The 19118-nt window shown below is 38.3% G+C and overlaps 1 protein-coding gene across 2 annotated transcripts in view; it reads left to right on the top strand.

Annotated features, from left to right (window-relative positions):
- The first annotated feature begins 2246 nt into the window (after positions 1-2246).
- LOC122672596 (U-box domain-containing protein 62) overlaps positions 2247-19118 on the top strand; it is a 39526-nt gene continuing 22654 nt past the window's right edge. Inside the window, exons 1-4 of one of the 2 annotated variants that reach the window (XM_043870056.1) lie at positions 2247-2855; positions 2960-3224; positions 14688-14769; positions 18595-18652. In XM_043870056.1, coding sequence (XP_043725991.1) covers positions 2360-2855; positions 2960-3224; positions 14688-14769; positions 18595-18652 — 901 coding nt within the window. In that variant the 5' untranslated portion in view covers positions 2247-2359. Of the gene's footprint in view, positions 2856-2953; positions 3225-14687; positions 14770-18594; positions 18653-19118 lie in introns of both variants that reach the window. The other variant, XM_043870055.1, reaches the window with a different exon arrangement.

Raw genomic sequence — 19118 nt, forward strand, 5'->3', positions numbered from 1 at the left:
TGCGGCACGTGTGACCATATACTTTTTTAATAAATGATTTTGTTTCTTAAAACCAAAATCAAACCGATTATTAATAAATGGTTTTTTAGATATTGTTTAAACGGTTTGATTCAACTACAAAGTTTGTACAAAGGCTTTTTAAGCCCTGTAGAGTCTCCGTTGTTATTTTTGGTATATCACATACCATCCATTAACCTTGGTTCTGAATGGAATGGTTAGATGGAAAGCCAGAATGATTTCAATTTCAATTTCGGATTTATTTCATGAAATAATCAACAAAGAAATTTTTAGTTTAAAAAATTGAAGCTGTTATGGTTGTATCAATATGAAATATTTCAAGAATAAAAAAATCCATTTGGTAGTTCAATTTCTGAGAATATAGATTTTTCGCTGGGAATGGGGGTGGGGGCGGTGGTGGGTAATGTTGTTGGTGGTGAGACCATTAGGAGGAGAAGAAGGATGGAGTTTTATTTTTAATATGAAATTATTAGTTTGTCCCAAATTAACCATGTGCTCATTAAATAACAAGAATTTAATCAGATGAAATAGAAATTTTGAATCAGCTCCCTCAGCTATTTCAGAATTTCTATTCCATTTGATTTTTATTTCACTGAAATAAGTTATAAAATTCAAATCTGAAATAGAAATCAGCCCTGAAATTGAAATAGAAATCATACCAAATCAGGAACTTCAACTCTTATCTACAAGTCTACAATTGTCTGAACGGCGTTTAATGGGCTAATAAGCTTATTTTTATAACCCAGGTTAGATATTAAAGTCGGTTGGGCTTGATCTTGGCCCATGGGCCTATGATATGTATGCCAAATGCTATTTGATTAGTGGAACCCACAAACCTATTGGAGTGTGGGTCCCATCTAACTAATTTTCTGTTGACTCCAACTACACGGTCAAAGTTCATCAAATGAAGCTGACAGTTTCGGTGCCCGAATGAGAATAAAACTGACTTTTTGTGTGTAAAATCTTTAAGGACTAATCTTTAATGTGGGACCACTTAAAGCATAAACTCAGGTGAAACCTACATGAATCTAATACCAATCTTGCCCTAAAAAATCTTATTTTGTGGCCTCGCCAACCCTAAGGGTATCATTGGTATTCTATTAAAAAAAAAATACAAGTGAATTTCAATTGGAATCGAAGAGGGAATCTCCATGTCTAAAATATGGGAGAAAAAACACTACCTAGTTCTGTACTTAGCGTGTCGACCATGCTTAGACACAAAATCGCCTTGGGGTGTCTAGAAATGACCACCTTGACCCCATGTATTGGTGGATTTTTCAAGCACCCTAAGGCGGTTCTGTGGCTAGGTGTGATCGCCATGTAGGGCGCACGAACAAGTAGTATTTTATTTCCTTGTCATTTGGGGAAGGATATCTTTGGCTTGATACAGTAAGGATTGAGTTTTCCTTAACCCATGGTGAATGAGAATTCATTTATATGGGGTTTTAATTGCGCGTGGGGGATATCGAGAGGGTGTTTTGGAAAAACATAATAAAACCCTATGGAATTTGTGAACCCTATGATGGTATGGTGAACTTTCACAAAACAATACTGAGCCAATACAGATCAGTCAATACAACCCAAAAATGAATTTTTTTTGGAATTAAAAAAAAAATGATTTTTTAAGATTGAATCGGTCAGATATGATCGATCTATATTCTATACTAGTATCAATATCGGTAGTGACGTATATGGTAAAAAGTAACCGGATAACTGGAACCGGGTCAAACCGTTTGCCCGATTTAGGGTCTTGGATTTTTCTGACAACCAAACACAGCCTAAGAGATAGTTCATAGAGAATTTCCATGGTCAAGGTGGTCGTTATAAAGAGCAAAAAGACGCGTTTTCGCGCACTTGCTTGCGGTACGAACACTAACAAAATCTCCTGCAGTCCGTACTCTTCTCATGGGCCCCACAGTCCTACGCATCATAATAAATCCCAACGTAGAAAAGGCCAAAAAACAAAGGAAAACTCCAAAATAATTTCTTGCTCTCGAAAGGGTAACCAATCAACGCCTTTAGTAATTTCCTGATGGGCCCCTTTGTTTCCACCAAAATTACCTGAAAAGCCCTCATATCTACGACTCTTCTTCTAGTATTCTCTCACTGGAAAGATCAATTGAATGACAAATATACCCCAACCTTTAACTATAATTTACGACCCGGAACTGTCAATTTCTTCGGTAAAATTCCCCCTCGTCGCTGTTCGAGCTCTGAATCAGACCTCTCTCTCTCTCCGTCTCTCTGTCTCTCTGTCTCTCTGTCTCTGCTCGTATCCCTCTCCGTCAAACGTTAACCATGGCTGGTTCAGCGTTGATTTAGGGTTCCAGAGGTTGCAGTAATGGCATCCGAAGAGATAGATTTGGTTCCACCGCAGAGGATGGAAAACGGATTGAATTCTCAGATGGTTTTCCAAGACGAGGCCTTGCAGTTCTCAGGTCGGAAAACCAGAGAAGTAAGCCGTTTTGTGGATGAAAAGATGTTTTCGGTTGAGCGAGAGCGGTTTTTCCGGTCGGCACCAGGGGTGGACTTTCGTCCTAGTATCTTCGATAGTTCGCCGGGACGGCGGGAGCAACCGGAGAATCAGAACTGGAATAATGGAGATGGAAGCACTGGAACACCTAGTGTTGATGGATCGGAAGGTGAGGAGGAAGATGAAGATGAGGACGAGGATGATGATGAAGATGAGGTTGACGAAGGTGATGGTGAAGTGGAAGGGTTAGTTGTTGCCGATAATGGCAATAATAAGAATAACAATAGCAGCAGTAGTGTACATAGTAGTTCGGAGAAATTACGCAATGAGAAAGCAAATTTGCAGAAGCACCATTCTTCTTTCGGTATGAGAGTTCAATTCGTTTCTTCTTCTGTTCTTACTTAGTTGGTCTTGTCTTCTTGTGTTTTTAATGGTTTAGTTGGGGTTTTATGTCGATAATAGGTTCAGGTAGGGGATTATTGGTGAAGGACGGAAACGTTGTTCAATGTGAACAACAGCACCAGCAAGGACGGGTCAACCAATTTGAGAATGCAGTCACCATTGCAGAACCCGATATGTATTACACTCACTTTCTTCAAGGGTCGGATGGGTCTGTCCTTGCCCAGAAGGAAATGGGAGGGGATAATGGTTGTGGGTTTAGTGGGAGAAAAGATGGTTCTTTGTCGAGTGAATCAGGGGAATCTCTAAGGGCAATTCTCTCAGATCCCCTTACGTAAGTGGCTCGGAATATTCATTTTGTGAGGGAAGAATATAGAATGCTATACTTTATGTAGATATCATATGCACCAATGTCATGCTGATTACTTTGCTCTCTGACATGAACTACTATTTAACGCCTGGCACAAGTATTCAATTAAATCTGCTTAAGAAATGTTGGGTTCTTCTTAACATGGGTGTTACGACAAGGGGATGTTATGTTTCAAATTTATATCTTAAACTGATGTGTGTGAATATTCTGAAAATTACCAAAATAGTATTGGCCTGCTGCTATATGTATGCATCATATGCGTGGATGGTAGGCTAATTACTTAATGGCCAACATAAACTTTGGCTGAACAACCTGGCATGATCATTCAATTAAAATCTGCTGAAGACATGTTTAGTTTCTCTTGCCATGGGTTTGGTGACAAATGGATGTTATGTTTCAAAGATATCTTAGACATGTGGTGGCTCCCCATTGGCCAATAGTCTCATATACCTTTTACTGATAGAAGTAGAAGAGTTGTTGATTAGATCAAATTTAATCTAATTGAGCGAATGAAATTCACAAATTAACCATACCAGGACTTGAGCATAGCACTTTTGGGGCTAATGAGGAACCAAAAAGAACTGTCTCGTCGTTTTACAAATGCAATAGCATTGCAATGCTCTACTTTTAGCTGGTGTATGTATATAGCATTGCAATACTTGATTTCTAGCCGGTTGATGTATATTATCATGCCTAATTTAGGTTCTACACTTATTTTTCGGGTTCCTACTGAGGTTTTCAATTACCATATCAACCTATTCATCCTCAAGTTGATAATAATGGTGATCATTGATTGCAAATTTATCTTCCACAACATGAAAATCCAACTTTATGGAGCACATGAAAATCAATCTGTGTGGACTATTTAGTGGGCCACCCTGCTCAGGCAATACAGAGATAGTTACACTAAGATTGTTGGACACTTAACCCTAGTAGATTTTCCATGTGTCCACACGTTTGTGTCAGACACTTTTGTGGACACTCCTTTGTGTCATCTTTCTCCTTTAATCTAGCTTAACATGGTCCTACTTGTGTGCTTCCTTTCTATCCTAATATTCTTGTTGATTATTTTTTTGATTTGCTTTACTAACATGTTTAATGTTCACCTAAATTCATATACTGGTATGCTGTGTCCAACATTTACCTTTTCACTACATAGTTTAATCTTACCTAACATGCAGAGAGGCAAGAGAATAGAAAATACTCTTCCATAATGTAAGCGTCACAGTTTCTATGTGAGGTTAAATTTCACTTATGAGAGGGAACTTGGATTACCTATCTTGGAGATATTCAAATACATGTCAAGCATAACTGATCAATTTAATTTACATATCTATGTCCTCGTTTCTGGATTTTTGTGGTTGCCTTGCCCATGTCTACAGTCTACACCATGCACTCGTAGCATTGTCCACTCACTAGAGCAGTCAGATCAACCACCAAACCAAGGTTGTCAAAAAAAAATCAAACTGCTCATACTAGCCGAACCTGAGCTGGGCCCTAGATGCGCTAGCGATTGGCACATAGGGGAGTGGGGATATTCAATGGCCTATATCTATGGAACTGGGAGGGACCTCTCCCTTGCTTTTCCTTGTGACTAAACTTCCCCACCAATTGTTCAGTTGCTCTGTGTGAGCTCACAATTAAATGGAAAAAGTTGCCCCAAAAAATGTATCGGGTTTGTAATTAATTTAAAATGCTCAGTGGAGTAAAAATGATCACCTATCTGTTAGAGTACTTCTGAAATGTTAGTGTTGTTTTACTCTAACTCGTTCAAAAAAATGTTAACTTCCGTTTTGCAGCTTCTATATATGTGGTATACAGTGAGCAACTAATTGATTTTACTGCTTCAAATTAAAGAAAATGCCTGCATGGTGAAAGTATGGTATATTAGCTACCCTACCAAGCACCAATCTTGGATAGATGCTAAGATATTCAAATGGCATCATGATGTCGCTCGAGGGGGTGATTGATGCAATTCAGGAGAACAAGAAGGCCAGCAGCAAATCAGGCCATTGTTCTGGGCCAAGAATGGACCAAAATGTTTAATTTTGAGTGTCCAATGGGTTATATGGGCTATGGGTTTGGTATTTTTGAGTTTTTCATTGTAATGGGTCAATTCTATAAGCCAAATAGTAGGGATCTAAGGTCTATACGAGATTATTGTTAGTTTCTATTTTAGTAAGTTGTATTCTTTATGATAGTAGTGTTTCTAGAAGTCTGAACAGATGTCCAGCATTCTAGCACCTAGTTTCTATTTTGAAGAAGGCTTAAGTTGTAAGGATTCCCTCTACTATACATAGGGACTTCCTATTTTGCTTATTTCATTGAAGTTATAAATAAAGAGTAGGGGATCACCTACCCCAAATGATTCAAGAAATAATTTAGCCTTGAGCTTGTGAGTTCTGTGAGAGACAGCATGGTTATATGGGATTCAAAACTGCTCTAGTGTGGGATGCGATAGGGAAATGTTGGTGGGATGCCAAGGCTGGAGTTGGTTGGATTTCCTTCTCTACAATTAGGTGAGAGGCCTAACATTTCCTTCGTTCTATTTTCTTCTTTTTCATTCAATTTTCAGGTCGAGTTATAGTGCTGGTTTGGCAAACTATTCCTTCCATTGAATTGAATTTCTATTGGACATTCACTAACTGATTCCTATATGCTGTACAATATGTTCTCCATCCTTAATCTCTATTGTTGTACACTACTAAATTGGATTCACTTGCTATTTTGTCCTCCTTAGTTACTAAATCTATTATGTGTTTCCATTTTGGGTTCCAGTTGCTATTTCTATGAGTTACTAAATCTGAACTTTGTATTTCAGCTACTTTATATTTTATTAACTCCTTGATATTTTCAATTCTGACTTTCTAATTTCTGGTTTCTGTTTTCTATTGGTTTCTAAATCTGAGTTTCTGTTTTGGTTACCTGATATTTTTGAGAGTATCTCATATCTTCAAACATGACCATTAGAGCAACATTAGATTTTACGGACTTGTTCTACTTGACAAATAGACCATTCGACCAGAATTTCATGCATATCTGAGTTCTCTCTGTACTTGCAATCCCATTGCAAGCTGATCTCATATTTGACTTAATTGGTTCGAGATTAGCATTGTATTCTTTGGTATCAGAGCTATGGAGGGACAACAGAGCGATTGTGTTGACAGGACAACATTGAGGGTTGCGGAATTCTACCTTAGATTGAAGGATGACCTTGCGAGCCTGATTTGGCATCATTTACAGAACTCGTGGAGTATTTTTCAAGACTAGAGGAGTTGATGCAGTTTAGGAGAACAAGAAGGCCAGCAGAAAACCAGGCCATTGGACTGGACCAAGAATAGACCACTATGTTTACTTTTGAATGTCCAATAGGTTATATGGACCATGGGCTTAGTATTTTTGGGTTTTCTATTGTATTGGGCCGATTCTATAAGCCCAAATATTTACAGGATTATTGTTAGTTTCTATTTTAGTAAGTTGTATCCTTTATTTAGTAGTGTTTCTAGAAGGCTGGACAGATGTCCTACATTCTAGCCCCTAGTTTCTATTTTGTTAAAGTTCTAGAAAAGTTTCTATTTTGAAGAAGACTTAAGTTGTGAGGGATTCTCCTTGCCATACATAGGGGTCTTCTATTCTTTTGTTTATTTCATGGAAGATTTTGAAAAATTACAAAAAAAAATCAGAAAATAGGGAACAATTTCTGTTTTGGTTTGAAAATTCTTTAAGATGGAAGTATTGTTGCAGCAGCAACATTCTAGTGGTTTTGAACCTGCCCGGAACTTGATGTGGTACTAGGAGTCTAGGAGTCTAGGACTCTAGGTGTAGGATAGGCATAGGGGTGACCTGCTTGTATTCTTGACTTAGATATATTCAATTCTTTGTAATGAACCATGTATGATGTATGATTTATGGAATGATTTATAATTTTATGTCTATTCATTCTTAATGCATGTTTAAGTTGTTTATTTAAATTATGTGTCCTAGGACTAAACATTGTATGGAATAAGCTATATTAGAGAAAGTATAAACGTACACTACCAACCTAGGGTCCGAAGTCAAACTATCATTTTGGGTGTGATTTTTTAAAATCTAAGGGTTCCACTATGTTTAGAGGGCCTAAAATAAGGTTTCCTAAAAGTTGCAGGACCTAATTTGGCCATTTGGCCCTCGAAACCTATCATTGAAATTTGCAGAAAAAAGTTCACAGATTTCGATCGAAATCCCGGTTTCAGTCGAAATATTTCAGTTTCGAGCAAGTTTTGTTGGGCATTAACTAACTGATTCCTTGCTGTTACAACATGTTCTCTATCTGTACGTTCTATTTTTGTGCATGTAACTAAATCTGTTCACTTGCTATTTCTGTCCTCCTTAGTTATTAAATCTGTTCCATGTTTCTATTTTGGGTTTTAGTTGCTATTTCTATGAGTTGCTAAATCCGAATTTTCTATTTCAGCTACTTGATATTTTAGTAACTCCTTGATATTTCCAATTATGACTTTCTAAATTCTGGTTTCTGTTTTCTTTTGGTTTCTAAATCTGAGTTTTTATTTTGGTTACCTGCTATTTTTGAGATTACCCCATATCTTCAAATCTGACCATTAGATCAACATAAGATTTTACAGACTTGTTTTCTTTGATAAATAGACCATTCAACCAGAATTTCATGCATGTCTGAGTTGTCTCTATACCCGTGATCCTGTCACAAGCTGATCTCCCACTGGACTTCCCTGATTCGAGATTAACACTGCATTGGTGATTCACCTCCATTAATGTTCCAAGAGGCTTCAAGTAGGGGAGTCCAATGTCTTTTAGCTTGGAGTGTCTTTAGATGATTTTATAGGGTAGGGCAACAATTGTTTCAATGGTACCAGCATGGTGTCAAGTAGATTCAATGATTCAATACCTATGGGTTATGGGTCCAAAGGAAAAGCTTCCTACCTAATTGAAGAAGGATAGGCTAGCCACTCAGGCAAAGAGGGTGAAGAAAGGTTGTTCTGAATAAAAAGACACAACATCTAGGGTTTCAACTTAGGATTCATAAACACAGTTATCTGATTCCATCAAAACTGATTGCTAGATGGGTTTAGAATTGAGGAATCTGATTCCATCATGTTAGTAGAAACTGTGTAGAGTCTCGGTACGAGTTAAGGGTAGTTTGGGTATTATGTTTTATTTACTTGTACTTTTTTGTATATTGATGTATAGTTATACATATTTTGAGGGATTACTGTATATTTCTTGCTTTACATTGGATGATAACAACTGGATAAACGACATACAGTTATTTTATATTTATCGCAGTAGTTTCCCTTCCATTGATCTTATTTATATTGATTTAGTCTTCCGCTGTCTCTGATTCCTGATTTAATTTTGATTATTGGACTGTGAGAGTTAGACACTGCATCTGTGATGTTGTTGGTGTAGGGATGTAGGTGTACATCCGTCACATTCCCCGGTGTTTAGGAAGTGGGGTGTGACAGATTTCTCTATTGTGTTTTAAGTGAATATATGTTGAATGAAGTTGGAGCTCCAACTCTAAGCGGAAAACTCCCAAGGGTTACACAAGCACGTCGATTCTCACTGTTCTCCTCTTTCTTCTCTTCCTCTCTTCTTCTTCTTCTTTTCTCTCTTATTACTTTCATGGTATCAGAGCAAGAACTCTAGGGACTGCTACAACTTTCCTAGTGTCTTGTCTCCTCCCTTTCAAGGTTTCAATCATCATTGATTGATTCATATCACCAATGAGAAGAGATTTCTCTTCTCCACAAGGACCACAGCAAATTAGCATTCAACCTCACTGTTCTCCTTTCTTCTCTTCCTCTTTTCTCTTTTATTACTTTCATGGTATCAGAGCAAGATCTCTAGGGACTGCTACAACTTTCCTAGTGTCTTGTCTCCTCCCTGTCATGGTTTCAGTCATCATTGATTGATTCATATCTGTTCAAGTTTTGAGAGTTTCTTCGTTTTTTGTTTGGAAGGGGTGCAGCACCCTATACTGTATTTTAGGACTGTTTAGAGACTAGTTCATGATGAAGATTGAGAACTAGGTCTCTTTTGCTGTTGGTGATTGATTTATGGAGTGAAGAATGCATTCAAGAGCTTGGAAATCAAGTTTTATCAAGGTTTTGGATCGATTTTTTGGAGCAGCATTGGAGATCGACTTTTGTTAGGGTTTTGGATCTCGATTTTTGCAGCAGGGTCTTGTGATCGATTTTTATCAAGGTTTTGGATCGACTTTTGTAGTTGGGTTTTCTGATGCTGATTTTGCTGGTGCAGATGCTGATAGGAGGTCTACCCCAGGTTATTGCACATGTATTGGTGGTAATCTTGTCTCATTGTGCAATAAGAAATAAATCACTATGGCTAGATCTAGTGCTGAGGCTGAGTATAGGGCTATGGCTCATACTGCCGTTGAGTTGATGTGGTTGAAATCACTTTTTCAAGAGATGGGTTTTCCAATCACTCAACCTATGAAGATGTTTTGTGACAATCAAGGTGCCATCTGCATTGCCAACAACCCGGTGTTTCACAATAGGAGTAAACATATTAAGGTAGACTGCTACTTTGTGCGGGATGCTGTTATGAAGAAGCTGATTGTTACTCCATTTGTTTTGTCCGGTGACTAGTTGACTGATTTTTTTACCAAGTCGCTTTTTGGCCCTGCTTTCTAGAAGTGTTGTTCCAAGCTGGGCATGGGAGATTTGTATACTTTAGTTTGACGGGGAGTGTTTAAGTTTTGGTCCAATAGGAGTTGTGGACTCGTTTTGGACCTTTTCATCATTGGTGGTAGTTGTGGGCGGCTTTACTCATGAATTCATGATAAGAGGGCTGTCTCTATTGTGAGAGAATTCTAGTTAAGTTAGAGATATATTTAGGAGTGTTGTCTAGGGAGTTTTCTATTTAATTTTTGTTTCCTTATTCAGTTGTAAGCCCTTATATATTTAAGAGTGTTGTCTGACCCCTGTTGGAGGTCAGGGTAAGGAATTCCCAATTACGATTGGGATACATCAATGATCAGCCTTAAGCCCTTATCTATTTGCGCTTATCATGGACGATCTAACCAAGAGCATTCAAGCTGAGGTCCCGTGGTGTATGCTCTTTTCCGATGATATCGTTCGGTGAATGAGACAAAAGAAGGGATTATTGCTAAGTTAAAGCTATGGAGATCAACCTTGGAAACAAGAGGCTTTAAGATTAGTAGAACAAAGATGGAGTATATGATGTCTAATTTTAGTCACACTATGATGGATACTGGCATGGTCTGAATTGAGGAAAGAGAGATACCGCTATGTGACTATTTTAGATATCTGGGGTCAATCATAACTAAAGAAGGTGGCATAGAGGATTATGTTTCACAGAGAATTAAAGTGGGATGGATGAAGTGGAGAGGTGAGTCCGGAGTGCTGTGTGACCGACGTTTGCCTTTAAAGCTTAAAGGCAAGTTCTATAGGACTGTTCTACGACCGGCTATGATGTATGAGGCTTAATGTTGGGATGTTAAGAAGTGTCATATTGAGAAGTTGTGTGTAGCAGAGATGAGGATGTTACATGGAACTAAAACTCACGAGATCTCGGTTTTTCCCATGGTCGAGACGAGATGGCAAAAGAAACAAAAAAAGTGCAATATCTCGTCGAGATCTCTGGTCGACCCAGATCTCGACCCAACTCAGCTTATAAAACTTCCAGATCTCGAGATAACTCGACCGAGAGGCTATTCCATGAGCTGCTGCCTCTGGTTTTTCACCATTTTTGAGCTGGATTTCGTCGAAGAAGCTGCTGCCAGCATCATTCAGCTACACCACCGCAAGATTAGTGCATGATTTGTGGTTCTTTACATCAATTTTGAAGAACTTGAGTTCGATAATCAAAGCACTGGGCCAGGTTTTGGGCCCATATTCCCAGTCCCAAACCAGCCACACCCATACATGCCTCAATATGACAATAGCAGTGGATCTCACGCCTCATGGGTCATGGCAACCGCCTCTTCTATACCCTAGGATAGGGGACCTGGCATATGTTGATGATAACACTTGTATGAGTGTTGTGGCAAACTATGTGCAACACTACAACAACACTATGACATGGGAAGACAATGTGGAATGAGTTGGGACTGAATACGTGTGTCAATCGCATTTAATTGGATGATAGGATGTGATATGTTAAACAGAGAGGTATTGAACACTTTAACATTTCTAATGCTTATTTAAGTTATTTTACATTAATTAAATGTTTTGATTGCTTTCTATTACTAAATTATGTGTAGAGTATGGTATTTTAGTACGTCGTAGCCTATCAACCTAGGGTCCGAAGTGAAACTCCTATTTGGACTTTGTTTTTGCTAAATCTGATAGTGCCATTGTGTTTAAATGGCCTAAAAGAGGCTGAGTACCAAGTTTCAGACCCAAACTAGGTCTAAAACCCACTGAAACCAGCCTTCGAGTTGGAAAAAAAAAACCCAACTCGACCTGGTCAAGTTCCGAGTTTTCATTCCATGGGATGTTAAGATGGATGTGTGGAAAAACTAGGAAGGATAAAGTATGGAATGAACGTATTAGAGCGGACTTGGGAGTTGCCTCGATCAATGACAAGCTCCGAGAGAGTCGTTTAAGGTGGTATGGTCATATTCAACAGAAGCCTAGGGACGCCCCAATAAGGAATGATATGATTCCGATTGAAGGAGCTAAAAGAGCTAGGGGAAGGCCTAAAATGACCATAGGAGAAGTTTTGAGGAAGGACATGGATAGTCTAGGTCGTGTACCAAGTATGACCTTGGATAGAGCCTATTGGAGGGCAAGGATCCATGTAGCAGACTCCATTTAGTTGAGATTCTTCCAACCTATTGGGCTGTGCCTCTTTCCTCTTAATTTCATCTTTCATTTGTCATTCTCCGTTTTTCATTTCTCATCTCTTTCCTCATCCCTCTTTTCCCATTTCTTCATTCCCTTTTTTGTGGTTAGACCTTAGTTTTCCCTAGTTTGTTTTGTTTGGATCCATATAGCCGACCCCATTAAGTTGGGATAAGGCTGAGTTGTAACTCTTCTTAGTTCTTTATAAATAAAGTACATTGTCCAGCGATAGAACCAACTGCTGAACTGTCGTTGGTTCAGTTTCTCTCCTCTCAATCGTTTCTTCGTCTCTCTCTCTTTCTTTCTTTTGTTCTTCCCATCTTCTTTTCCTGGTTGGTTTGTTGATAGTTCTCCATCAAGTCGCAAAGGTTATTACATGGAAGGCTAAATAATGATCTGTGAGTTGGGTAGTTGACTTGATAAAATTTCCCCAACCCGATATTTGGATTACTTCTTTCCCTTTTCTCTATTCCTGCATTGGTTGTAGACAGGCTGGAAAAGTTTCAAGTAGACTGCATTTGGCGTGCTAAAGATGCTCAAAGGAGATAATATTTGGTAGAGTGGGAAAAGGTGTATTAGGCCAAGGAAAGAGAGGGGTAGGGCATTAGACCAATAAGGGCAATTAATACAGCCTTGATGGGAAAATGGTTGTGGCAAGTAGGGGAAGAGGATGGGATATATAGACAGAGGGGATCAGTGCCAAGTATGGGCTATTGGAGGGTGGGTGGGAGATGAGGAGGGGGAATGGATCATATTAGACTGTGGTTTGGAGAAGGATATATGAAGATCCCAGCAGTTTAGAAAATGGAGTTAGGTTTATGGTGGGGGAGGGTAGAAGAGTCAGGTTTTGGTATGATCATTGATGCGGTGAAGACCTTTCAAGAATACATTTCTTGATCTGTTTACGGTTTCTGGTATCAGAATGCTATGGTTGCCGATCAGATCGAGTTGGTTGAGGATAGAAGGTTTTGGGTCCCCTACTGTCTTGAGGAATTTGATGATTGGGAAGTGGAGAGTGGTAGAGTTAATGAATGTTAAGGAGGAGGTATGGACAACTGATGGGGGAGAGTTGGGAGACATGAGGCCGTGGGGTTGAAATCAGAGTGGCACATTCTTAGCTGGCACTTTCTTTAAGATGCTTCACAATGGTGGCAGTGCCTACATGTATAAATTGGATTGAAACCATTGGCTGAGGTTTTCCTTTTTTTTTATGTGACTCTTTCATTGGAGAAGATCTTGATTATTAGAGGGGGTGGAGAATGGAAATGTATCTTGTTTTTGTGCTGAAACTGAAGGTGTTAACCATCTTTTCTTTAAATGTAATTTTGCTTCATCTGTATGGAGGAGTGCCGGTTGGGGGTGGAATAGACTTTTTTGGGAGTCTCTATTGGTCATAGATGAATGGGAGGGGCCGTTAAAGGGTGAGCCCAAATCTTTTGGAGGATGGTTACATTTACAGTGTGCTGGCACCGATATATAGAAAGGTTAAAGTGAGAATTGTTGAAGATGAGGAAGAATCTGTTGCTGATAAAAAGGCTAAGAGATTAATTTTGAGTTGGTCATTGATGGTGCAATTTTGTGAGAGTTAATACTTTACTATTTGGGTAATTGGGATTATGTATATTAAGGTTGAGTTATCCATTTTCTATTTGTAATTGCATAAGGGAGGGGTGAGTTTTTTGCAGAGGGCCCTTTTAAGGACCGATCATACTTGTATAGAATCCTTTTTGTTCTTGCACACGTTGCTTATTTGCTGCTACATAATACAAATCGTACTTTATTTTAGAAAAAGGGGTAATGGCTTTAGATGCCAGAACCACATGTTTTCCCTTTCCATTGTCAAAATCTTTGCACATGATCAACTAGATTCAGGTAATCTGTTTTCTGAGCAGTAATATGGTGAAATTTCTTGTCGTTGTATGAATGATATCTCGTGTGTAGCCTTTAGGATTGTATGGAATCTAAAGGAATAAGATTTTGCCAGTTGATGGTTGATATTATGTGGGCCTTTAGTTTGTAACCCTCTCTCTTGCCCTATTTGTTGCATTTATCATTGTCTGAATAGCTGTTTGTGTTTGTTTATGTGAGTATAATTCCTCTCATAGTTATTTCGGTCACCGAAATTAGCAAAATTTCGACTGAAACAGTGCATTTTTTCTGTGAGTTTCGCTTGGCCATTTCAGGGAGCAAACGACCGAAATGACGAAATTTTCAACCGAAATTATCGATATTTTGACGAAACAGTGCATTTTTGTGACCAAAATGGTAAAACTAGGCAAATTTCGACCAAAATTATGCTGCTTCTGGGTTTGGTCTCCTGTTTCGTCTCGGGCATGTCGAAACTAGCGAAATTCGGCCAAAATTTTGAACTATGATTCCCCTACAATAGAAAATCTCACCCTTCCTGATGCTGAAACTGGTTATAAGTTGTAACTGAGTGTATTGCTCATTATTTGAAGTATTGGTTTCCTTCTCTAATAGTTGCATTCTAGAGGTAACTGGCCAGCTTTTAACCCTGGAATTAGCTATTAAAAAAATAGATTGATTCTGTTTCCCTGATTGTTTGTTTCTGTTTATGTAGTGGGGCTCTCATGGATGATGCAATGATATTGCCTTGTGGACACTCTTTCGGAAGTGGTGGAATGCAGAATGTTCTTAGAATGGTGGGTTTGTCCACTGGTTTTTCTTGAATAATTCATTCAACCATTTCAAGTATTATGGGATAGCATCGTATTCATTTAAGTTGGAAAATCTAGATTTTAAATGGTGATGGATGAAACTAGACAGAGCAAAGTGTAACTTTGCTTAAATTTGTAGTTGGACCACTGAAATCTGCTTCTCATATGCAAATAGATTTAGATAATTTTTAGAACCTTTCTATTGTTTCATTGTTACAACATTGTAGTTTGACCCTGATTGCTGGCATTTTGAGTTGTCTTTTGGCATTCTTTTCCCTTTTACGCTCTGTTGTTTTGCATGTTTTCAGGTTTTCAAGGATTTGTTAGCTTATTGCGGCTTTGCCTGGCTTATTTTGTTGTTCCCCATCCTTTCCTTTTTATTATTCACTATTGATTAAAAGAAAATAGCTTTGCTGTCTGTTATATTTCTGAGTTTCATATTGCCAATTTGTAGTATCTGAAGGATTTTAACTGGTATGTATTACATCTGTTTACGATTTTATAGGAGGGTCTTTCTACAGTTCATGCTGCATAGTGAATTTAATTACTTAATAGTTCACAACTTGCCATGTGGCAGTACTTGAGCAGGTACATGTGATAGAGGGCCTCACACCTATCTTCACTGGCAAAATCGTGGCCACAACATGAGTATGGAAAGCGGCTAAAAGTTTAGCCCAAAGTGTAAAAAATAAAAAATAAAAAATTGAAATTGCTGTGGGAGGAAAATAAAATTAAAATACGAGATGACATTTTTGTAACTTTGAGCTACTTCCTCTGCTTAGCTTGGGGTGACACTTCACCAATGATATGGGTTTGGGGTTCCTCTATGACAGGGACCCACCCATGTAGTGCCACATGGCAGGTCGTTAACCATTAAAGTTCACTATGCCATAACGATTATTAGATAGCTCCATTTGTAAATTGTGGTGGACAACTGAAGATTTGGATGTTGGACCTCTTACATTGGAGATGATTTCCTCCTTATTTATTGGACCTTGTGTGCATAGAGACAGTGTCATGCTTACTGCTGAAAATACAACTGGCCATAGTATGTTACTTTTTCTTTTAATATCTAATGCCAAAAAGTATTTCGTGGAAACCATAGAAATTTTAAGCTTTCCCATGTGTTTTGCAACGGAAATGTGGGGGGGGGGGGGGGGGAGGCGAAGAAAAAGAAAAGAAGAACCCTTTCCATAAGAAAAGTCTAACGAATCAGATTGTTATGTCTGAAATCAGATCTTTGAACTCCATTGAACTCTTTGTGCATAACTATGGATAATTTTAGTTTTGTCCTCAAGGATGCAGCTATTCTTCTGTTTCCAAATGCCTTCTATGATTGCATACAGAGAGCTACCATAAGACTAGCGCTTTTGTGTCCAAACTGATTCTTGCTAGGCTGTCAATATCATCCTCATTCTTGGCACTTGGCAAACGATAACCTTTCTGATACAGACCCGAATACCTGACAAGGCCCCCTGAACCTTTTGATGCAGCCCTGCAATATGAAGCCCAGGTTACCCGCCAGGCCAAGCATACCAAGGCCATAAAGAGATCGGCCAGGATAGCCCATAACAGGCCAAGAAGAACTGAGCACACCTGGCCAAGGTTAAGGGTCCAATCCCTTTCATTGATGCACCTACTATTCTTGGTTGATTGACAATCAATCAAGAATCACTCCCATTTTGGAGGATTTAATTTAAATAAGGGTGATCCTATCTTTGCAAATAAAAAAGTCAATTGGAGGAGATCCACATTCCCAAAGAAGAAAGCCAAAACTGTGGAAATGAATCAGCCAAGCCTTCCCCGATTTGGAGCTCCCCTTGATTGGTTCTTAATATGGAAAACCCACATGGACACCACTCAAGTTGGAAAGCTTATCAAATGAGATTTGCACATGATTTATTCCTTGCTCCATTAAGGAAAGGTTATTGGTAAGTGAAGCCACACATGGACAATATCTTGGCCACGATTTGGGCAGTCCTTGTGATTGCATTTAATTGCTTTTTATCTTAGGTTGTTTCTATATTGTTAATAAAAGCTTAGGTTAGTTTCCTTTTATTTTAGTAGCAATATTGTGTCAAGGATCCCATTAATTAAGGGTTTTATTTTATCTTGGCCACGATTTGGGCAGTCCTTGAGATTAGGGTTTGTTTTTCTTTATATATGTAATTAGAGCTCTGCTCATGAATAGTGAAAGTTGAATATTGAATTGAGACTTTTAGTCTTTGGAACTCAAGAAGAGTTACCCCCCTGCAACTGTGAGTACTTGTTCAATTGATCAACTCCATGACTAAAGTGTTCTCGATTCTCCCGATCCGCAACTTCCATTAGGCTGCACCACCTTTCTAGCATAGTTAATCATTTGAAGAACAGTGGTTTCAAATCAGCTGACAATGCAGCAAGCATTTTCTGGAGGAGAGTTGGCAGTTGCAATTTGCAAAAACTTCTACACTCCCCCCTGGGGTGTGTGGAGGTTTGTTTATGTAAGCACCAAAGTCATACAATTAAAGCACTTCATTATTGCTTTGACCAAACATTCCTCTGTTATCATCTTTCAAAATACTTGTTTCTGACCCCTAAGGTTTATGCTTGTCTTACATTACTTATAAAGTTGTATGCAACCTTCCACCTCTCTATCAAACAAATATCTCCTGAAACCAGTCACACAGAATACCTACTCATGCATCATTACTACCACTATTTGCTAGTGGAGTTATTTGATCACACCGCCCTTTGCAATGTTGGGAAACAATCAGACTCCTCCAACCCACTCGTCCTTTCAATGCCTTAACCCGTCTCCTATGTGCATTCTGAAAGCTACTCTTGGAAGACATTCACTCTGCACCATTTGCTTGATGTAGAGTTAGAAATTCATAGTCTATAAATCCAGTTCTTTTGATTGCTGTTATTTCATTTCCATTATGATGATTTGCTCTGGATTTTTTTTTTTTTTTTTTTTTGGGGGGGGGGGGGGGTGGGGTGGAGTGGGGTAAGTTATTTGTTATTTTCGTTAGTCTTCTTAATACGTAAATTAAATTGATCCAATTTCTATTTTCTACATACCATGGAAAATCATGCGGATTTTAATCTTATAAGATGTTTAGTTTCAAGGGAATTATTCATTTGTTGGGCCCCTCCAATTGGATGGGCAACCTTTTGCCCAAAATCTTATTAATGCCATTATTTCGACATAGTGAACCTTATCCACTAATTAAGAAGTCCTTTTCTTTAATATATAAAACCTAAAGATTAAACTCATAGTCTATAACCACCAAGTAGATTAATACGAAATTATTTGCATTGGACCCATGCAAGTCAGGAACCTGCAACCTTTGTGTTACTTGTATAAAAAGTTGTCATTTCCTAAGATTGGTTGAGCTATCAACCGTCTTGTGAATTATTCATTTATTGGGCTTATTTGATTATCTAATTTGCAGCTAATTATTAACTGGTGATATTTGTGGTTCATGGGTATTCACCATGAATCCACCAGCAATGGACCTAGCCCTGCTCTTGGTTGCTGTGTCTGGCCATACTTTCTTTTTGTTGACATCAATATAAGCAATCAAATATGAGTATATATTGTAAGCACTATACTGTACAGATTCCTTTCTTATTGATGGTTCTTTTAATTTTAATTTTATGTAAATGGTTCCATTTTAGTTAATGGACCTTGGGTGGATTTATAAGTTGTATAAGAAGTTATCAAGTTCAGAGATAATATCTCCATCTCCTTATGCACCATCCTTTTTGTACTGTTATATGGCTGTTGAGTGGTTTTGTTAATTTTCTTCTTGCATGTATGTTCAGAAAGCTTGCTATACGTGTTCACAGCCAGTTTCAGAAGACTCAGTGGCACCAAACCTCTGTGAGTCATTGTGGATGTTTCTTTTTTGGTGTGAATAGTGTAGATAGTCATTATTATTTCTGTGGTAGTTGAATAGTATCAATTTCAACTTATTATAACATGAATTTCTTCATAATATTTAATACCCTGGCCTCTTTTGCATCAGGACTCTGTGGAGCTATTTCAATCCATATGGTTTTTCATATGTCGTATAGTGTTAGATAGTAGGTTGCAGCTGGTTTATCTCTTCTATCTGCAAATTTATCTTTGAACTGTCTTGTATTTCGTTTTTAATACGGTAGTCAACTCAATGAAGTCTTATCCCATGGTCCAATTTCCGTCCATTTCTAATAAAGTAATTTACTCTATTGCTTTCTCTACATGGTCAGTCTTGGTTATACCCTTAACCAACTTGTGACAACACCCTGTTTCCCTTATCATACTAATTCTACCTGGAACACATTCTTGGTAGCTACACATTCCTGTT

This window comes from Telopea speciosissima, chromosome 8, assembly GCF_018873765.1.
Source record: "Telopea speciosissima isolate NSW1024214 ecotype Mountain lineage chromosome 8, Tspe_v1, whole genome shotgun sequence".
Lineage (NCBI taxonomy): Eukaryota > Viridiplantae > Streptophyta > Magnoliopsida > Proteales > Proteaceae > Telopea > Telopea speciosissima.